At 37.2% G+C, this 21837-nt stretch overlaps 2 protein-coding genes across 2 annotated transcripts; one reads left to right on the forward strand and one right to left on the reverse strand.

The window, feature by feature from the left end:
- Positions 1-11972: 11972 nt before the first annotated feature.
- On the reverse strand, positions 11973-21704 carry gtf2e2 (general transcription factor IIE, polypeptide 2, beta). The gene is made up of 8 exons (XM_079463210.1): positions 21441-21704; positions 20587-20747; positions 16899-16990; positions 15782-15889; positions 15224-15406; positions 14135-14228; positions 12456-12571; positions 11973-12326 (listed from the first exon to the last, which is right to left on the reverse strand). The coding sequence occupies exons 2-8, from the start codon at positions 20744-20746 to the stop codon at positions 12207-12209; spliced, it is 873 nt and encodes a 290-aa protein (XP_079319336.1). The 5' UTR covers position 20747; positions 21441-21704; the 3' UTR covers positions 11973-12206.
- On the forward strand, positions 19010-19499 carry smim18 (small integral membrane protein 18). Its single transcript, XM_079463211.1, has one exon. It carries the CDS (start codon positions 19139-19141, stop codon positions 19382-19384), a length of 246 nt encoding a protein of 81 aa, XP_079319337.1. The 5' UTR covers positions 19010-19138; the 3' UTR covers positions 19385-19499.
- Positions 21705-21837: the final 133 nt, after the last annotated feature.

The raw sequence follows: 21837 nt of genomic DNA on the forward strand, positions 1-21837 counted from the left end.
TTTAGCAAGATGAGAAAGGGAAAAGCCTATTAATGTTTAATATTCTGTTATGTTGCAGGGTTTAGCTAACCATTACGCTGAAGTGTTTGTCTAGGTTGCAGAAAGGCTACTATACAGTAATGGAAAATGGCCTTGAACGTTGCTTTGATTAGAAGGCAATTACAGTATAAAAACTATTAGGTTTTTCTTCCACCTTGAAATATTACATTCTTTTTAAAAAGAAAAGCATTCACATTCAAGTCTGTGGTGCTGCTGCTATAGTAGTTAAAACAAGTGATTATAGTATAATGCAAGCAAATGGGGGTATTGTTACTTGTTTTACCAACATTCTTACTAATATCTTTTGTCTTCTGCAGAAGAAAGAAAGTCTATGTGTACTTTTTACATGCATATTTGGTTGAATTCCTAATTTCCATTCATTGCACATACAGCTGCGGAAGAAAATAAGACACAAAGTGTCTAATTTTACTATAGCGAAAGTGTTAAGGTAAAATTGTCATTTTTGTTTTATTCTGTAAACTACTTACTTTTATTTCAAATAAAAATATTGTTTCTACTTGCATTTATTTGCAGAAACACGGGTCAAAATAACAGAAAAGATACTGCAAAGAAAATAAGTTCCTATTCATTTGTAAGCCATACAACACATTGACAATATTTCTATATGTATTTAGATAAAGTTAAGAAAAGATGAACATAATATAAGCACATGCACAGCCAACCTAAAATATTTAAAGTAGTTTGCATATTGCATACAGTGTGTGAAGCCTTAAGCGGAACAGTCTGTCTGAACAGGTGCAAAGACACGCAGGGAGTTTTCTGTGACCATAAAGGGTCAACAGACTTTATTGTAAATGATGATGGGGGTGAGCTATACCCAGCTCTCTCCCTATGCTATCTCGCGCTTATTAAACTTTATCTAACTTCCATTTTTCATTCTCTTTAGGATTTAGGAGATGCAGGGTAACCATGGAAACGGCAACAGCAGGCTATCAGAGACAGAATCATAACATTGCTGCTAGACCTCTCACAGGCAGCAGAGTTGAAGGCTCATGTGTGAGAGAACGAGAGAGAGAGAGAGAGAGAGAGAGAGAGAGGCAGCTGGGATTCTGGGTATAGGAACAACAAAGGAACAAACAGAAGTCTTACTGTGATAACAGAGTTCTTAGCACCACTTATGCACTTTGTCGTTCCTGTGTTCGTAGGCACACACGAATTTCACACAGGTATAAATGTAGTGTTTGCAGGTCACATGCAAGACTATTTCACCTTCATTCTCTTTATGTGCTGCATAGTAACAGCCATAAAGACAGCAATGAAAACATTTGCATTGGAACTGGATTAATTGTGTATGGATATTATTATTTTTGATAGACCTATAAACTCTAGACGAAAATGAAAATGTGCATTAACTGATTGTATTTGTAATTAGCTATAGCCTTTTCATTGAAAAATATTTCATTCTTTGAATTCATTTAATATAAGAAAAATGCTGAGTTAGAGACCTGGAGTGGTGTCTTGTGGAGCAGCACAAAGGTCATGGATTTGATCTCCAGGGATCACATATTGATAAAAAGTATACCTTGTAATGCGCTTGTAAGTGGCTTTGGATAAGAGTGTCAGCCAAATATGTTCTATAAAAGAAAATTGCTTTCATAAGCACGTATGCAAATGAATTCACAAAGGCTCAAAAGATGCTTAAGACAACAGGATGAGGACCGCTCTTCGTCACACTTAGCCTATCTGCTTCTGTCAGTGGATACAATGATTTTTATCTGTTTTAATGACCATAAGTTACAAACAAGACTAATAGACAAGGCATTCATTTACGGTATCCATTCATTTCATATGCAAAGTGTTTTACATACTATATGCATATTTTACATACACAATGTGTTTTATATAGGCGTGGTTAAAAAATAAATAATGACATTTGTAAAAAATGTATTACAAATAGAACAGTTCTTTTCTCATAAATGTTCATATATATTATTTAAGTCTATTTAATGAAAAAAACATTAAATGTACACATTACATTTGAATATACACTTCATATTTTTGGTGGATTCTAATAGAAATAACTGTGCTACTCAGATTTCCTTAAATTTTTGACTTGGATTTACTCAATGTAAACAGTACATTTGATTGATTTCACAGTTTAACGTAAAATTGCAATTTTTCAGGAGTTATTTTTCGGCACCAGCACCGTGAAGTGCATTATCACCCAGTCAGAAAATCCAAATATAAACACACAAGTTTTAAATCTGGACTTATGTGACTACCAGGTGGCATATTAGCTTAACACGGCCTTAGCTGTGTTTACAATGAACTCTGTGTGTTTCAAGCCGACCTAAAGATCTATGAAGTCTGTTGGGTTTATATTCTACAAGCGTTTCAGTGTATTTTGGTCATAGGCCATTGAGTGATGCATAAACAAGTAAAAGCACTTTAAAATCAATTCTGTATTTGACTGATAGCCAATGTAAAGAGGACTGTGGTGATGAGTTTTGGGGTTTTGGTCCTGCATTCTGTTTTAGCGACAGCTGTCTAATTTGAATAAAAATCTGCAATTATCAATGTTTGGTCATATACAAACTAATGAATCATGTTATTCTTATCATTTGAACAAATGCATGTCATTTCTAAAGAATATTGACCTTTGATATGGTGAATAATGAGTAAACTTAATGTGGATTACAAAGGCATTTAATCCTTTTACATTTAAGTAGGAATTAGGGAGTTGTTTTGCAAGAAAGACATTTGTAAGCAGACTGAATTAAAACAAAAGAATGCTGGCAAACCTGTAATTTCTCTAAATGATATTTCAATTCCCTTTTCCTCTTTTAACGTAGACAGCTCATATTTACATCATTCCGCTGTTCCCAAGAAATCGGCGAATACAATTTGTCATGCTTTTTATCCTATTTTGGCATGCAATTTAATTGAATTATTCAGCTCTGTGAGGCAATAAACCTAGATATGATCATGGGTAACCAAAAACATAGTTTCTGGATAAGTCTTGAATCTAAAATGCCACAGAAAATGATTACTTTGAACAAACAGAGTGAAATCTCAAAGACAAGCGTGAAGTGAAAACTATGTGATGGTTAAAGGTTAGTCATTTTCATAATTGACATAGTTCAACAAATCATTTTCTATCACGGCAGCTCTTCAGCTGCGTGAATGTGTCACAATGTGTGTCGTTGAGTGAACGAAATTGGATAAAACATTTTCAAGGTTAAACATTTTGGGTTTGAATTTAAACACAAAGGCACAAATTTTTCATTTACTGTTCAAAATAAAATTTCAAATAGACGTCTCTAAACTTGTTTACACACACAATCTCCTATATCCAACAGAATCCAAATTGTGTGATTTCATCGGGCACACATACAAAAACATGAGGAATTTCTTTATTCTCAAAGCTCAGCCTCTCAAAAATAAAGAATTAACCTCTTCTCAAGAGAAAGGTTTCATACGCTTCTGGTTTCCATGGTGATTATTTTATTAACCTGTTATAGTGGTTTCTACTTGACAGAAGAGCTCTCCAGAGGTCAGAGGTGACCATCTGAGCCAACCTTAAAAACCGCACTTCTTTTTTTACTAATGTGTTCTTAAAGTGTCTATTTGTGTAAAGATCGAGATATTAACATGTTGTGTTTAAGTATTGATGTGCCTACAGGCAAAAACAACTCAGTGTGAGAGACGATTTTGTCTCCATATCACAGTTGGCAGCCCGTGTGTGTATACGAGTGTGTGTTCTGTTTCTGCAGTTGGCAGCTTGTGAAAAGCAGATTTTCTTTTGCAGCTCATCACACTCAATCTCTTCAAGCGTCTCGTGCATGTCACTCCTCGAAGACGCTTTTTATTCTGTTAACCCTTTGTTTTATAGAAGAAACCTGCACACTGTATAAGAGTCACAGATGTAACTATGTGTGAGTGGGTAGGTTAGCTTGTGGGCTGGTGCGTATAGCCTTCTGGTTTAGGCTGTGAGATAGTAGCTGAGATATCAGAGGTTTAATCCCATATAGAAGGATGTGTGAATTAGAGCATTTACTAAAGGAGCTTTATCTCTGTTGTGCCCTTGAGTGAGGCACTTACAAACCTCACGGCGCTCTGGGGCGACTCTAGCTGGGATTAATGTCATTTATGTTGCTCTGAAAGAAGAATGTCAAGTGAATGTTCATAAATATCAAATGTTTGCTTTGAAGCCAGTGATGCTAAGTTTAGGGGTGGGGTTATAGGAGGGGCTTCAATATTGGGCAAATCCATGCAAATGTCAACCTTATGTCAAAATAAAATCATCATATTGACAGGTCAGATGTCAGCATTTGATGGTTTAAATACCCATGTGAAGTCTCAAAGATTTGATTGCGTGTTCTTTTTTATTTTTAAAACACAGTTCTGTTATGGATGTGACAATTCACTTACCTGACTATGGAAAACTGTCACATCCACAACGGTCCATGTTCCTCATAAATGGGCACATGAGAATGAAAATATAGTAACTATTTTGTGGTCTATGAAAGAGCCATTCCTTCTTCATTTCTTGGGTATTATTGATTCTGGTTTGTACATCTTAATTCATAGGAATCCTACGAAGTGCCATCTCTTAAAAACGTGGACTCTTTTAAAATATAAAACTTGTGTTTAGACATTTTACTCTGAGAATTTATATATAAAGTTTTGACTAGAATTGTCACATCTAGAACCTTGGTATTGCCCTATAGATTTTTTTCAATAATCGTACGATGAAAATTTTAAGAAATGTACAACCTCGTAAAATAGTTACGAATAATGCAAAGGTCATGGTTTTCGAGAGAACGCACATGAAATGCAAATCTCAAATGCACCAAAAGTTGCAGCAGATAAACACGTTTGCAGAATAAATAAATAAATGTAATGTGTTTCCTAGTGAACAACTAGAATAATGCGTGAATATGTGGGATGGAGCCTTCATTCAGGAATTGATTGGAATGTGAATAGTGGGCGTAACGTTGCGTACCAGAATAGAACCAGTTAGGTGGTGGTGAGGGGTTGAATAATAAGGGGAACTGATGAGTCAGCTGAAAATGAAAGATGTGTCATGATCAAGTTTTTCTTTTCACCATAAAACCAGGAACATTAATAGAGTAAATTGACATTTCTTTTAGATCCACCTGACAGATCTGTAATAATACTGTGAAAGAACCATTTTATTTTTGTTCCTTCCTCCCAAGCATCTGTTTCCTGATATTTCGGTGACAACAGCTTTAAGTATCGCATAAGTGTGTGTGTGTCCTGTTGTCAAGTGTATTGAGTTTGTCACCCACACAATAGTTCCTAAAGGTAGGAGATGTGCATGCAGTGCGACAGAAAATGGCATATAACATTTTGTCCTTTAAGGAAAACAATAAGCAAACATCTGCACCTGTTTGCGTGTGTGCAAAGGACCCTGTAGCTTTCCCACGGCATCTGTTCTCCTGTTTCATAGAGAAAGAAAGGGAGAACAGAAGTGTAATGCATCTTTTGAATATATGTAAAGATTCTGCTGTTTGATTTAGATCGACTCCCACGCGCGCCTTGAAACGTATGTTAAGAAATAAAAGACACATATAAAGACACAGCGGGGCAGATGTGGGTCAGAGTATTTGTCTTTGTGGCAGCTTTTTCGGAAAGGTCACGTGTGTACGGGTGGGCTTCCTGCTGCTACGAGATTGCCGTTATGGCCGTGGATCAGAAAGGGCGCAGACTCCTGCCATCACACCCAAATAGGATGAATTATGCAATGTCAATTCCGTCATATTGAGAAATGTAAAAGCTTTACGGTTTGATAAAAATGTTTTCTGGTCAGGAGGTTTTTAATAAATGATACATAGAAGCCAAATATATGTGCTGCTTCCTGCAACCTTTGCAAAATATCATTTATTTTACAGCTGCTGGTAAACAACACACAGATTTAATCTTTAAAATCAAGGTTCCATAAAGCACCTTTAACATCTTTAAATCTCTTTAATGGCTCGAACATTCACTTCTGTAGCATCGCTTTGAAAAACCTGTTTAGCACGTTTTAAAGAGCATATTAATAATACAACAACAAAAGATAGACATAATAAAATATAAATAAATCAAATATTTTTTTATTATTGTCCATAGGCAATGTATACATGTGACTTGTTCAATACAAACCACCATTAAAAACTGCATTCTAAGATTTAAAGTAAAACATCCATTGGCCATTTATGTGATTCAATAGAAGACACTAAACTGTGCAAGATAAGCCAGAGACACAAAACAGGTTCCTTGGGTCTGATATGAGCAAATTCAGACAGAAGCCAGTTGACCCCTACAGTTTAATTCTGTTTGGATGATACTGCCATCATTGACCGGTGGCAGCCCATACGCACCTCAGTCTTCTCTGTACCAAACCACACAAGAAATCAGACGCGATTTTGAACAGGTAATACGGCAACATCGCCACCAAGTGGACACAATATGTGCTGCAGTACAGTTTGTGCAAGACTTCAAATGTCAATTTGACTCATATTTTATAGATTACATGTATTGCATTATATTTTAAAGATATTGTTTTGTTTAGTATTCAGAAGATGATGTTTAATGAAACATTGAAATGAACATTCAAGTTCTTTGTAGATCGTCTCTGATGTCCGCGTGTTAATGAATCATTCGTTTTAACATCATGTGACCTTTGCGCTATACGGCTAATATAAATCCAGATTTCGAGGCATTTGACCATCACCCGGATGTCATTGCTCATATAACATTTCCACTATTTCCGTATCGGGTGACATGACTTATTTGTTCATTATGAGAAGCAGACAGCATATTCTTCCGCGGGAAGGAACACGCGCAGCCGGTTCTGGATCAGAATGTAGAGGTTTTGATAAGAGCAAGGTCAAGTAAAGGAAGGAAACACCTGGAGTCAAAAGACATGTAATAATATTGTATTTGAATCACGCAGGTGTTTTAATAATCCACAACATGGTTTACATCAGGAAAAAATCTTAAAGTCAATCTCATATACACACAGATTTGTTTGGTGTGAGCTTCTGTGTGCCATGAAACCATTCACGTGTCAATGTGTTTGGACAGATGTGTCTTACAACAAACTCCATCGTTAAAATGGTTCAACTGTGGTTGCAGTGGTGAGATCTAAATGAGTTGTTACTGTTTTTACTAGAAATTCGTTCAAAAATGCTTTACAGTAGCCCTATATTGTAAATGATCTTGTGTTGAGTTTAAGCTTGTGTTGTATTGCTTTAGCAGGTTCTAACAGTTTTGATGATAAAAAAACATCGCATTTTCAAAGCGCATTTATTCTGCGGTGCTTTCTTGAAAAAGAACCTTCCAATCATTAGATTAGATTAGATTAGATTCAACTTTATTGTCATTACACATATACAAGTACAGTGTAACGAAAGGTAGTTTAGGTCTAACCAGAAGTGCAATTAGCAAGTGCAGGATATACAGTTAGAATAAATACAGAATACAATATTGATAAAATATTATATAGTTATGAAAATATTTTACAGTAGGTATGTTCTATGAAAATATGACAGTAGGTATGTACTATGAACAATATATAGGCCTACAGATGACTATATACTATGAACATTAACACTATGAACATTAATGTACAGGTGGATATGAGCAGATAATAATTTAGACTAAACAATGGTGCAAGTGATTTAAGTGTGCATAGATTATTGACATTAGCTGTTAAAGTTGCAATGCAATAGGTGAGTAAATGCAGTTGTTGAAGTAACAGTGCAAAAGATGAGTAGATGCAGTTAATAGAGTTACAGTGCAGTAGATAAGTTAGTGCAGTTATGAAAGTGGTCCATTAGTGCAAATGAGCATATTATTAGATGTGCAAGTGAGCAGTATAGAGTGCAAATGATGCTGTGCGTGTGTGAACAGTCCAGTAGAGCAGATAACATGAAGTACTGGTGTGTACAGTTCAGTCATGCATGCAGCCCTGTAGTGCAATGTAAACAATGTTATAGCAGCTTGGAGTTCAAGGTAAGAGAGGTAGTGGAATCGGTGGGGGGCAGAGTTCAATAATGAAACAGCTCTGGGAAACACGATCAACAGCCATCCCATTAATGTGGATGGGGTCGTGTGTGCCTCCTTTCGCCTTCCTGAAGTCCACAATAATCTCCTTTGTCTTGGAGGGGTTAAGGAGCAGGTTGTTGTCTGAGCACCATGTGGCCAGGTGCCGGACCTCCTCCCTGTATGCAGTCTCATCGTTGTTGCTGATGAGACCAATCACCGCTGTATCGTCTGCAAACTTGATGAAGGAGTTAGATCCGTTCACAGGCCTGCAGTCGAGTGTGAAAACGGAGTAGAGAAAGGGGCTCAGTACGCAGCCCTGTGGTACACCAGTGTTGAGGGTGGTGGTGGTGGAGCAGATGTGGCCTAACCTAACAAGCTGAAGTCCATAATCCAATTGCAGGTAGAGTTGTTGATGCCTAGGTTTCCAAGTTTGACGATTAGCTTGGAAGGGATGACGGTATTGAAAGCAGAGCTGAAGTCTACAAACAACATGCGTGCGTAAGTGTCCTTATTGTGCAGATGTGTGAGCACAGAGTGCAGCGCCATGGACACTGCATCATCCGTGCTCCTATTGTTACGATAGGAAAATCGGTATGGGTCCAGTGTGGGTGGTAGGGAGACCTTTAGGTGTGCCAGGACCAGCCGCTCAAAGCACTTCATAACAATGGGAGTGCTACAGGGCGGTAGTCGTTAAGGCATGTCGGGTTCGAATGTTTTGAGATGGGCACAATGGAGGTGGATTTAAGACATGCTGGAACCACTGCTTGGGCGAGGGACAGGTTGAAGATGTCCGTGAAGACCCCAGCGAGCTGCTCCGCACATGCCGTGAGTACACGACCAGGGATGCTGTCTGGGCCACCAGCCTTGCACGCGTTGATCCGGCTTAGTGCAGTGTGAACATCAGTGGAGTTAAGTGTGATGATTGGGTGGTCAGCAGAGGGTGTGAGCTTGGTAGCTGTTTCCTTATTGTCTCTCTCAAAGCGAGCATAAAAGTCATTAAGCTCGTTCAGGAAGACGGCATCTGTGGCTATGGGGGTGGAGTGTTTGGTCTGGTGGCCTAGGTGCCCTGCCACATGCATCGAGGGTCAGAATTAGAAAAATGCTCCTCTAGCTTCAGCTTGTAGCAGTGCTTGGCCTTTTTGATGCCCCTCTTCAGATTTGCCCTAGAAGTACTATAGGCCTGTGCATCATCCGATCGGAAGGCAGTGTTGCGTGCTTTCAACAGGAGACGCACTTCCTTGTTCATCCATGGCTTCTGATTAGGGTACGTGGTGATCTGCTTCTGGGTTGTGACAGTATCAATGGTGGAATTGATGTAGTCCAATACAGAGGAGGTGTAACTGTCGATGTCCGTGTGAGAGCCACAAAAAAAGCACTATCAAATAAATCCATTCATCAAACTGTCATTGTTGCTTTTTGAAATGATGTGCATGTATATGATCATCCAGCATGAGAAAGCACCAGCCATAAATCATTTATTATTTACAGTGATTAGGTCATTGTCATTACATACAGACTCCTTAAAGGAACAGTTCACTCAAAGAATCGGGCAGCATTGATTCACCCTCATGCCGTTCAGAGCCCGAACATGACTCATGTGGAACACGAAAAAATATATTTTGAGAAATGTCTGAGTGGCTGTCCTTACAAAAATCATAGAACACACAACATGTCTTTTTTGTGTGTTCGTACGAAGAAAGTCATGCATGTGTATGTTATAAGACGAGGAAAGACGCTGGTTGTGTGCGTGCGTGCACATTGCTTTGCGGTGGTGATCACCTAATAATATTTAATAATCATCAATATTAAAAGAAATAAACATTTGAAATATATCGGTCTGTGTGAAATGAATGAATATAATACAAGTTTCACTTTTTGAATGGAATTTGTGAAATAAATCAACTTTTTGATGATATTCTAATTATATGAGCAGCACCTGTATATTATTTAGAAACAGATGTGATACAGGCATGAAATCCCTATGCAACAGCATTTATCTGGGAATTATTCAACGTATTATTACACAGGTGTGCAAAACAAAATGCGCACACCAAAATACAATGTTCACCAGCAGCATGTATAAAATACGTAAACAATTTGATGTGTGCAATGGCAAACCACAGAAAGTTTCCGCTCAACACAGTATCACAATAAACTTAGAGAGCAAGAGTGAGAGAGAAACAGGCAAATAATAAACAAAAATATATATGTCAAATAATATTCTTAGGTGAGCCAAAACATAGCAAATCAATCATTTAACCACAATTTACTCGTCAAAAACAAATAGACTCCCAACCTGTCTTCAAAGGACAGGTTGGGAGTCCTTTGAAGCGTTTACTTTTGAATTAAAACACTTCTTTTTGCTGTTTTCTGACCATCGCATTATAGAAGATTGACTCAGTGGACCAAAGACTTCCTTTCAAAAACAAATGGAAATGAGATGAATTACACACAAGTTGGGGAAGATCAACAATGAAATCTATTCTAAGGACATTAGAATAGATGGAAATTCTATCCAGGGAAATAAACCTTGCATGCCAGCACTGCACACAGGCCAGATTAGTTTCTTGTAATCTGCCTTGCAATAAAAAGAGGGTCATCCTTCTAGCCTTTTTGACTATATTAAAACAAAAACATAATAGCAGTGAATGGCTACAGATGGGCAGTGTCTTGGAAATCTCCTAAATTTGCAAAAAGAGTGTTTCCTTCGCTTAGCAATGTAGAAAAGATGGATAGTAATGTTAAACAAATGGTTGTTCTATGCGACACGAAAAACATATTATGGTTGTTCCTAGAATATTATGGTAATGTAATGGAATATTTCAAACAGACCAGGACAACACAAAACAAATAAAAACCCATTTCAGACTATTTGGATATGTAAACGTCTGTACGCATAAATCTTTGAATAAGAAATGATTAAACACAAATGCAGTACACATGGAAGGTCTCCAGGTTCTAGCAGATGGGGAAACATAACTACTACTGATTTATTCATTTTCAAGACCTGATCCATAAGGAAGACTCCAAATAAAGCCCCACAAGGGATCAAGAAGCAACAAGCTTTCATTTTAGCCATGTTAATGTCCTTTTTTGGTAAACACATTTATTTTTTCAAACACAGGAATCCAATATACATTCAGTAGTAATATGAATTGTGCACTTTCAACCTTAAGATTTCATCACATTTAAAAAGACATTCCATAAAGAAATATTCCACTTGAAGATTTTAAATGAGAACATGAGAAGGTCAGCCTTTAACAGATGAGTAATTAGAAATGATCCTTCAAAGCGTTTTCTCCCTGGCTGAGTTTTGAGAGGAAAAACATTTCGAGACATAATACCAGGCTGCAATGTAATTACATTTTTCTGTGGTGCACAGAATCAAACATTTCTGAAAAGCGAGTCTGGGCCTTAAAAATGAAGACGTTTTATTATGCGAAACCTTTCAGCCTACAAGCACGTTATCAATTTGACAGAAAGAAGAACCCTTGTAGAGCTGTCATGTGCCATCCAAACCATCATTAGGAAGCATATGATGAAGACACGAGCCGCGGCAACCCACACTTGCATATGTGCATGACAAGAGGTGCCTAGCAACAAGGTTTTCTGATGAAGGGGGTCTGTTCGCTTGAAACCATCTTTTCTGTCTGTATAGTGAAACCACTGTTTTTGTGTACAATTGTACTTTGATATTGCAAAACAGACATTTTGCATGTAATCTGAATATCGTTTTCTTAAAAAATGAATATAAAATCTATAGATTTTTGAGACACTTCTTCATTTTAAGAGATTTTTTATAACCTTTCTCTCTCTTTTTTACTGTGGTTTTAAACGTTGTCCTTTCAACACGTTTTCTTGCGACAAAGATTAAAATAAATGTTTATGTAATGTAACTCAATAAGATACACTTGATGTGGTTTCATTTCTCTTGTTTAATCTTTGAATCTAACAAAAAGAAACCTTTGTTTTCCATTTTCCAAAGCACTAGCAAAATTAGTAAAATATTATAAGAATGAAAAGAAAATATTTACAGTATGTTTACATACAGTTCTAAAGTGTGTGTGTGTGTGTGTTTGTTTTGGCAATCAGATATACAAACATCACACAGACAGCGATCTTGTCGACAGAGCTTTAACAGTTTGGGTTTTTCATTTTTTGCTGGGAACACCCTCAGAATAATCCTCCAGCACTCCATTAAGGTGATCGTTGTGAGTCTTGAACCGTCTCTTTTTCTGTGTTCCTGGTTTCTTCCTCTTCTGAATGGGCATCTGTAACAACCAATCGCAAATTGCATCAATCTCACGGCAACTGGTCACCAACACACAAATAAGCATGAACAATCTGGCGGGCGTGTTTGTGTGGAAATGTTGAATTGTAAGCGTCGGAGAGATACGTACCGTTTTCTTTTGCCCGGTCTCCTGCATGGATGATATGCCCTGTCTCTTCAGGTACTCTTCGATATTTTCCTCATCTATGGAGTCCACAGGGACACTGCGCCACAGCTTCTGAAACTCTGGAATTAAAGGATTTACTAAACCTAAGAAACTTGCAGTGTTCAGGACTTTATTTAATTTCCTTTGGGAATTAAACATGACAAGTTAGCATCATCATCATCATCATCATCATCAAATCTTTCTGTTTGATTTCTACAATGTCAGGTCTAATCTTTTTAATGGATAATTCAACAATTCCACTAAACATTATCTGCAGCACGCCTCCTTTCCGGCAGATGTCAGCGAGTCAGTGACTGATCCTTGGAACACATGTGCAATGATCACTCATTGCATCCATTCCAAGTTCCGTGAATGTTTATACATAAACTGTCCCAGACATTTTGAGTTTCCAAACCTCATATCTGCCCATGAGAAAAGCCAAGAGGAGACATTGTCCAAGTATCCATACTCTGTAGAATCATCCATCCTTCCTGATTATTAGGCCTCTAACACTGAGGATAACACCTATGACAGTGTTTTGAGAAATTATGTTAAATAGTGCGGTGTGAAAATGAGCGACGCCTGGTTGTACCATCTCAACGAGGCACCAAATCGCTTGCAAAAACCTTTTCTTATTCCGTTCCCCTGCGGTGGAATGAACGGCCAGCCTCCACCCGGACTGCAGCATCATTCACAACTTGCACAAAACGGCTCAAAACATTCCCCATTACACATTTATTTGACTAATCAATAACTGTCTGTCTTCAACCATAAATACAAAATCTTGTTCATTCTCTCCTTTGCTTACTCCAGCTTTAATCCTCCTGGTAACATGGCCTTGTAAACTAATGGTTCTGTTTGGCGTATTGACAAAATGTTTATTTGCTCTCCTACTTGTAAGTAGCTTTGGATAAAAGCATCTGCCAAATGAATAAATGTAAATATAAAAAATTAAATGCTAATTTTATATTCTTACAAAGTAAATTTGAAGACATGAATATTGGAAGCCATCACCTTTCTTTGATTATTTACTCATCACTTGTATGACATTCTAAACCTGTATGACTTTCTTCTGCAGAAGATAAAAAGAAAATATTTAGCAGAATGTTGTTAACCAAGCAACATTGGCCCCATTGACATTCAATGTATGGACCCAATAACACTTAATAAAATATATCTTCTCTTAGTTGCACAGAAGAAAAAGTCCTATCGAGATTTTGATCAACCCGAGTATGTGAATGAAGACCATTTTTATTTAACCATGAAGGTTTGTATAGTTAATAGTACTTAGGAATCCCAAATGCACATAATGTGGTAAAGTTCACATACGAATCACTACATTATATTAACTTCTGTAATCACAACTGTCAACATACATTAACAAATTATTGAAACATGCTTGTTGAAAATATTCCCAGATGAAACCAATCAAATTCAGAATCAAATCCAATTGATTTGTGAATCTGCATTAAAGGGATAGTTCACACAAAAATTACAATTCTGTTATCATTTATAGAAATACAAAGAAATGTATACAAATTTGGAAAAACCTGAGGGCCAGTAAATGATAACAGAATTTTCATTTTGGGGTTTTAAGTCAAATCAGGAAATGTGGGCCGATAACCATAATGCTTATCACACACCTTCATCAACAGTAAACTGACAGTGTTTGTCATTGTAGAACAGGATTTTCTTCTTGTCCGGTCTGGTCACAAATATAATCTGATCATCAAGAGCCTGAACAAAATAAAACACAAAACCAAAGCTTAGTTCCTTCTGTATGCATTTTTATTACAATTGCACACAAACTACAAAATAGGAACTAATGACAGGTCGAATAAAGATAGCAGAGGCGGATTACAAATTCCACTCAACAAAGGCTCGAAAAGGTCACGGTCCAGTGGTGAATTACTTTCTGACATGGTGTGAGAGTGCTTTTTTGCAAGTACACATTAAGAAGACCAGCGATATGGTAATTGATTTTAGAACTAGTCCTCAACCAACCATAGTAAATGGTGGAATGGGCTAGCAGTAACAAGTAACTTGGACTTGTCATTGATAAGTCGCGTTTTGATACTCATGCTGAAGTAGTACGTAGGAAAAGCCAGCAACGGTTATCCGACTTCGGAGGCTCTCTACCTTTAATGTTAGTAGGACTCTTATGAACATGTATTATAAATCTTCTATTGAATCGGTACTTTGTTTTTCTATATGCTGTTGGTTTGGTAATGCAACTGTTAAGCACTAAGTTCATTAAATGGCATTGTAAATCAAGGTAGTAAGATTATTGGCTTTAAACAGACTAGGCTGATAGATAGCTTTGAACAATTTGTTCTACAGAAAGCTAAAGTTATTCTTGCAGATTGTACTCACCCACTGTTCTGTGAGTTTTTAATGCTTCCTTCTGGTGTACGTTATAGTTTGGCCAAACTTACAAGCAATTGGTACAGATTCTCTTTTATTCCCAGCACTGTAGGCTTTTAAATGTGTGAGTCTGAATGTTGTGTTTTTTTTATTTCTTGTTTATGTTATGTTTCTTTGTTTTTGATCTTGTATGATATGCTTACTAATCTTATGCTGCATCAAAAATTGCCCTTTGGGTTTATAATAAACGTTGAACCTTGAAAAGTAAAATCTTTAATGCTGTCTCAAGTTTATGCACACAGCATATTGAGAATATTTAAGCTGTTTTATGAACTGTGGTTTTGGTTGACAGAATGATAAGGTGTTACCTTAATAGCCTTGGCTGAATTGGGCAGACCCTCTTCAACATCATCCAGCAATACTCCTCCTAGTCCCAGTTGATCGTGCTTGTCAAGCAGTCTTAGCAAAGCTTTCTTATCCTTCAGATGATATTTGGGCTTATAGGCATATTTCCCATCCCGAACGTCTATTTTAGGATTGCTTGCTAATGCCTGGAGGGAAGGAGGGATTTGATTATTTGTTTTGCTGGAATACAGCTTTAGAAATATTCTGTATGTTATTTCCGTGAAATTCCCTGGAATTCGTGCACCAATAGAGCAATTTAACCAAGATATACCAACTAAAGATGAAGCCCATTTTTGATAATTCTGCAGTCAGGCCAGCCCCAAATGCTACTGCAGGAATGGACCTCGATCAACACTTACCAAAAGAAGGCAGAGCCAAAATCCATTCTACACTTACATTTATTCATTAGGCAGACACTTTAATCCAAAATGAAGCTAGCTTTGTGTCAATAAACCTAAATGATATGTTTTTGAAACGTTTTATGTTCCCTTAACTGTCAAAACTGACAAGCCCCCACACACCTCGCTCATAAGCCACTGTTTCTGCTTCATGCCAATGTCCAGCAGTTTGGTTTCATCCAGAATTTCCTCTAGAGCCAGATGATAAGTATCACCTCTCTGGTGCCGTGTCTGAGAGAGAGAAATGAAGAGACAGAGATGTAAAAACAGTTTAAATGAGTCACGGCTACATTTACATCTGTGGATTACAGTCTGACAGGCTTTAATTACTGTCATGTTACAGAGAGCATCATTTTACTGTGGGGAACCGCCAGACCTGACAAAAAAACCTGACACAATGCCTGTGAAAACCAGTAGTAAAATTACTTTAATAATGCGTATTAGTCACATTAGCGTCACGTTTCACAACTCGACAGTAAAACGCGCAAGGTTTCTCAAGGATAAAGAAATTGTTGGGGACTGAGAGGCAAACTTTTGAGTTACGTAAATTCTGAAACGTCAAGAACAGACTGACAAGAATCAAGGAGATTTTAAATGAACACTCTTATCCATGTCAATGACTCAATTATTTACATAAAATCCAATTCAGCTCTCCACATTTTTTGTGCATGGTGCTTGTTTCATGTAACAGATTCTGAAATTGGACTTTAAGATAAAGTTTAAAGATAATTCACAATTTAAGTTTTCAGTATGATTTCTAAATATTTTTTACATTTTTCACCATAGAAATTCATCAGTATATATTTAAGCATATTCATATAAGCAAAATGAAACTTCTGTCAACCTATACTCATCTTCGTGTCTTCTCAAACCTCTATGACCTTCATTACTCTGAAGAACACAAGACACAAAGACATTTTGAAAAATGTTGGTATCCAAACAACATCGGCCCCCATTGACTTTCATTTAAGGACCACTGAGACATTTCTCAAAATATCTTATTTTGTGTTCCACAGAAGAAAAAAATCGAATGCAGGTTTGATATAACATGAGGGTGAATAATTTATGAGAGAAGCTTGGACAGAATTTTGGGGTAAACTATTTTTTTTAAAATATCTGATCGTACAGGCAAGCTCATGTAAGTCATTGACATTGAATCTGTAATGTTAATGTCTGTATCTGTGTTCATACAGGATTTTCACTGTTAGATTACAAGAAGGAAAGTGTATGTATATATAACCTTCATGTAGTTGACGATTCTGGCCAGAACACCAAACTTGTATCCTGAACTTCCAGACAAAGCTTTGAGATTGAAGGAGCCATTGCTAGGATCTGACAACAAATATGAAACAGAATAAATAAGCTTAAAACATTAGAGATACACCACTATATCGACTTTTCTTTTAATTCAAAACCATTGGCATATAGGCAATTTCATAAAAAAAAATTGCAATTCAATAGTTTTTATTAACTGCAATGCTTAGGTCAAAATGCAAGTTAATGTTATGAAACAGTAAATAGCAAACTCTAAAGGTTGTCTTAAATGTATTGTTTTTGTACTGATGTAAATGGAACGATGACATAATCTCCTGTGTTCAGATTTTCAGGGCTCGTTGCATTTTCACACTTGTTCCCTCCGTCCCTAACTCTCAAAAGAGAATCTCTCCTCACTACAGTGCAGCTCTAGCATCCCTTCTCCTCCACACCCTGCTCTCAAGCCCTGGATACTGGAGCTCAGCAATTCTCAGCCGCATCTTGGCACTGACTCATGAATGATTCACAGTGTGGGCGTGGCCTAATGCTGAGAGCTGATGCATTCTGGGAGGATGGATGGCTGTTTCGTTGACAGACAGGACGGACAGCCAATGCCGTCGAAACGGAGACCTAAAATGGCCAGTGCAACCCACGCTTACAGATAAGGTGGGGCAAAGAGAGAGAGGGAGAGCGAGCAAAAGACAACACAGAGAAGCGAAAAGAAAGGAAAGCTAAAAGAGAGGGAGGCTGCTGCATCAACCTGCATCCAAGATACTCAGGTATGTCCTGTTTTATATCCTAAGGCACACAGAATGGAACTAATACTAAAACAAACACGAGCACAGAGACTGAGGATGAGACCATTTTAGAAATACTTTCATTCATTTCTTAATAGTAGAAATATATCTGAAGACGTAAGATGCATCATGCATGCATTCTAAAAATATATACAGCATACATTGCATGCTTAAGTGATGATACGCATCTTTCAAAGCATCAAATCTGGGTCAGAATTGCATGTGCACACACAGATTGAAGGATCCAGACATTTACAGCAGACTCTATGATTCTAGGACATTTACACCAGAGACCATCATACTGCGTTTGTGTAACAAGAAAATATGATCCAGATTTAACGCTTTCTTATTTTACAACATCACGGTATTACATTATGTTGTATGTATGTAGAAGAACTCTCTGGAGACTACAAAGGGGGTGGGCACCCATCTGTCGGATGTTTGTTTTTGTAGGGGGTGGTGAAGGGGTTTAGAGTTCAATTAAGGCCACAGGACAAGACATCTGAAGCGAGATTTTCATTTGATTAAAATTCTGTTCGGAAAGATGTGAAGTTTGAGTATCTGTGTAGATGGCGAGACTTTCTCTTGTAGTCATGGGAGGATTTGAAAGTGAATGTGAATTCCTGCTGAAGCGCATGCGTGTGATATCAGATACAGGTCAGATACGCATTAGCATGTCTCAGGTTACGCTACATTAACACTAGAAACACTGGATGCAAAAAGACAAATGTCTTTTAAACACCATATACATCAAATTGTTTGAAAAATGTTGTAGCTGCATAATTCAACTTACACGTCTTCTTCAGTTTCTACACGCAATGTCAACTCAACCAAAATAGGCCAACTGTTCCAACCATATTCAGTTCTCTTATGAATGTGAATTTATGACATGTATATAACAATGTATATATGGTTTACGATAGTGTAACAACGTATATATAACAACGTATATATGGTTTAGGATAGTATGTAATTTACAATTTACATACTATCGTAAACCATATATACATTGTTATACACATGGCATTTCGCACACATTTGTAAACATCCTCGTACACCATACAAGTAAACACACATTTATTAATACACTTGTGTTTACACCATGTTACATATGATTTTATTTATTTACCCCATTATATTACACAGCATTCTGGAATAATTTATTCTGATTGGCTAGTCGTGACATGCCAAGGTATGATATTCACTAATAATAACCACTCATATAATAATAGAGCTTCTGTGAACCGTCTTGACCAGCACACATACAGATGAACATTAATAAGCCTAATTAATAGCATAAATGATATTACTGTATATACACAAATGTATATTTGCGCAGTCATTGGCTCTCTCTTCATCTCTATTTTTGTCCACTCTGTTCCACTTATAATCCTCCCTCTGTCTTACCATCCATCCTTATTTCTCATTAATGACTAACTGTGTTTATCTGTCTCTCTGCAGTATGAACATGTCCAGCAGTTCTGCTATGATCCAGCAAATATATCCCTTCCATGATGGGTGGAACATTGCCTGCTTCATTATCATACTTCTCTTCATCCTCACCATCCTCTCCCTTGCCACGCTGGCGTTCCTCTATGAGCTTCTGGACTGCGGATGTTTCAGCAAGACCAAAACAGTCCGTGATCTGCGACGCCGGCAAGAAGAGGTGGTTTAGCTGTAACCACGGTGACAGCGGACAGGGTTACCATAGGAACCGCAGCAGTAAATTGGTCCAAAAATGGCAGATTTGGTCAGGGCTCTTTGCCTAATCTAATTTCCTTTAAAAACACGCCGCACATGTATAAAAGCAACACGATCTGACTGCAATAGACAGAACAGATCTGTAAATATAAGATTTTATTCCAAAAAAGGGAGGAACTTGCTTGTGTGTTTCTGTGCATGTCAGTGTGTCCTCTATCTGCATTCAGTATTCCAGTTATATTGTGTGATGACTATATAACAATGTTAAATTGATGTGTTTACATGAAAAATGCCCTTTGTGTGGGATGACAAACAGTTTGTATATCAGTATTGTGAAATTCATAAGCTACATATGATTCAACTCCATATGATTTAAATATTCAATTTCACACCCTGTGGTTAGGGTAAAGAGAATATAAGAGAATTGAATATGTATGTTCATAATCACTGTTAGGCGAGTTCAAATGTGATAAAAAACTGTTCAAGCACACCGAAGGCCAATTGATGCATCTTTGTAAATGCCTTAAAAAAGTGAATTTAAAATGAAATGATAAAAATCAAACAAGCACAATGAGGTGTGGTTTCCGTTAGAATCAAACGAGATCTGAGATCTAGATCTTTACGTTAACATTATATTAGGAATCAAACTTTTCTGCACCCTCACTGCAGTCAATGTGTTCAGCATCACTATACATCTTTGCCATCAAGTTTGAAACAAACACTTCTCTCTGGAAAATGACATTAGCCTATAATTTAGTCACCCTCATGTCATCCTAGGTGTATATGACTTTCTTTCCTTAACCGAACACAACAGGACCCTTCCTAACTTTATAATTCTATTGAATGGGAACAGAGTTTGTGAAACTCCAAAAAGAGAAAAGATTATCCACAACCTCAGGATCTTCAATGTCCTCATAGCTGCCATCTCTAGTGTTGTTTAAGCACTTACAGGGTTCTTTTTAATAGTGTGGTTCTCAACCGGAAGTGTTTAGAGATATGAAAATATGATTCTGTGCCATGGCAAGTTGTTATGCTGATAGTTTAACATTTACCAGAAAATACTTCACAAGCTTTCTGATGGAAATCCTTGTCGTTCTCTCAGTGCAGTCAGCTTTTCAATGTAACCAGCTTGACATGCATTTAAACATGCACTAACATCATACACACATTTCTGACCTGTGCTGTTTTTGGAGGATGATGTCTCTTTATCTGGTTTACTTTTCTTTTTCTTGGATGAGCCAGAGGCTTCTGAGGATGCTGGTCTCTTCTCTACTGCGGGATTGGACAGCGCTCTCCTTTTAAAGAGCTCACGCTCTCGCAGAAGAGCTGGATCCATTCTACACAGAGACGCCACATATGCATGCATCATTAAACCAATACTTTTTTATGTTTTATAATTATTGATTTAACCATTATAAAAACTGTGATTCACAAAGCAAGAATCCAGAATTTTCTACAAAAAATCTGTGTGGTGGTTTACGCATGATCAGTGCATGTTATAACTGTGAACTTGTGCACTTCCTTGCCCATTAATAAAAATACTGTATATAGCATAAACTAGTGTACTGTTAAACAATATGCAGATCTGTTGAACTGATATAATGAAAGTAAAGAAACTGTTTAGAAAAAAATGATTCGTACATGGTCTGTTTTTATTTTCGTCCAAGATTATGGCCTATTTCTACAGCCCCCCAAAACCTAAAGACATACTACTATCCACCCCTAAACATAAGACTTTAGATCGAAAGTTTTATAAGATATCACGCAGAGATGTCGGTAGGAACACGAAGATTAATATTCAAACTACTGATTTGATAGTAATAGTAACATTAACCAATAGGTAAACCCTCATGTTCAAACTACACGATACAGAACGTTTTACTTGAACTCTCATTTAGTAATCGCACCTAGTAAAGGCCAGGTAGAACTAACTTAACTAAACTACCTTAAAGCTAACTTAACGATATCTTACATCAAAACATGCAACACATGCACACACACACACACTAACGAAACAGATCCGCCGTTACCTGAATACTTTATTGCGTCTCTTCCAGAGACAATCAGTGAACAGAAGAGTTAAAACTTAAATCTTATTTTCGGCTTTCGTGCGTTGTCAACTTTACGATTTAACGATTTAAATCAACGAAAGCTTGCCAGTCGATACTTCTGATCCAAATAACACATTCAACCCCGGCGGAAACGCGAAGCTCTTCTTCTTTGGTTGTAACTGCAGCTCGCAATGAAGTCATGCGCCATCTGCTGGACACATATTGCATTACACGTGTTGCTTCAATCGACTTTATAATGTATTGATCTTATTATAAATATGTTTAGGCATTAAATTGCCAAAAAAAACAATAGGTTTATAAAGTATACGAGATTACCCATTCAAACATTTCGAACGGTTTGAATAAGAAAGTCATA

This window comes from Barbatula barbatula (genome assembly GCF_947034865.1).
Source record: "Barbatula barbatula genome assembly, chromosome: 8".
Taxonomy (NCBI): domain Eukaryota; kingdom Metazoa; phylum Chordata; class Actinopteri; order Cypriniformes; family Nemacheilidae; genus Barbatula; species Barbatula barbatula.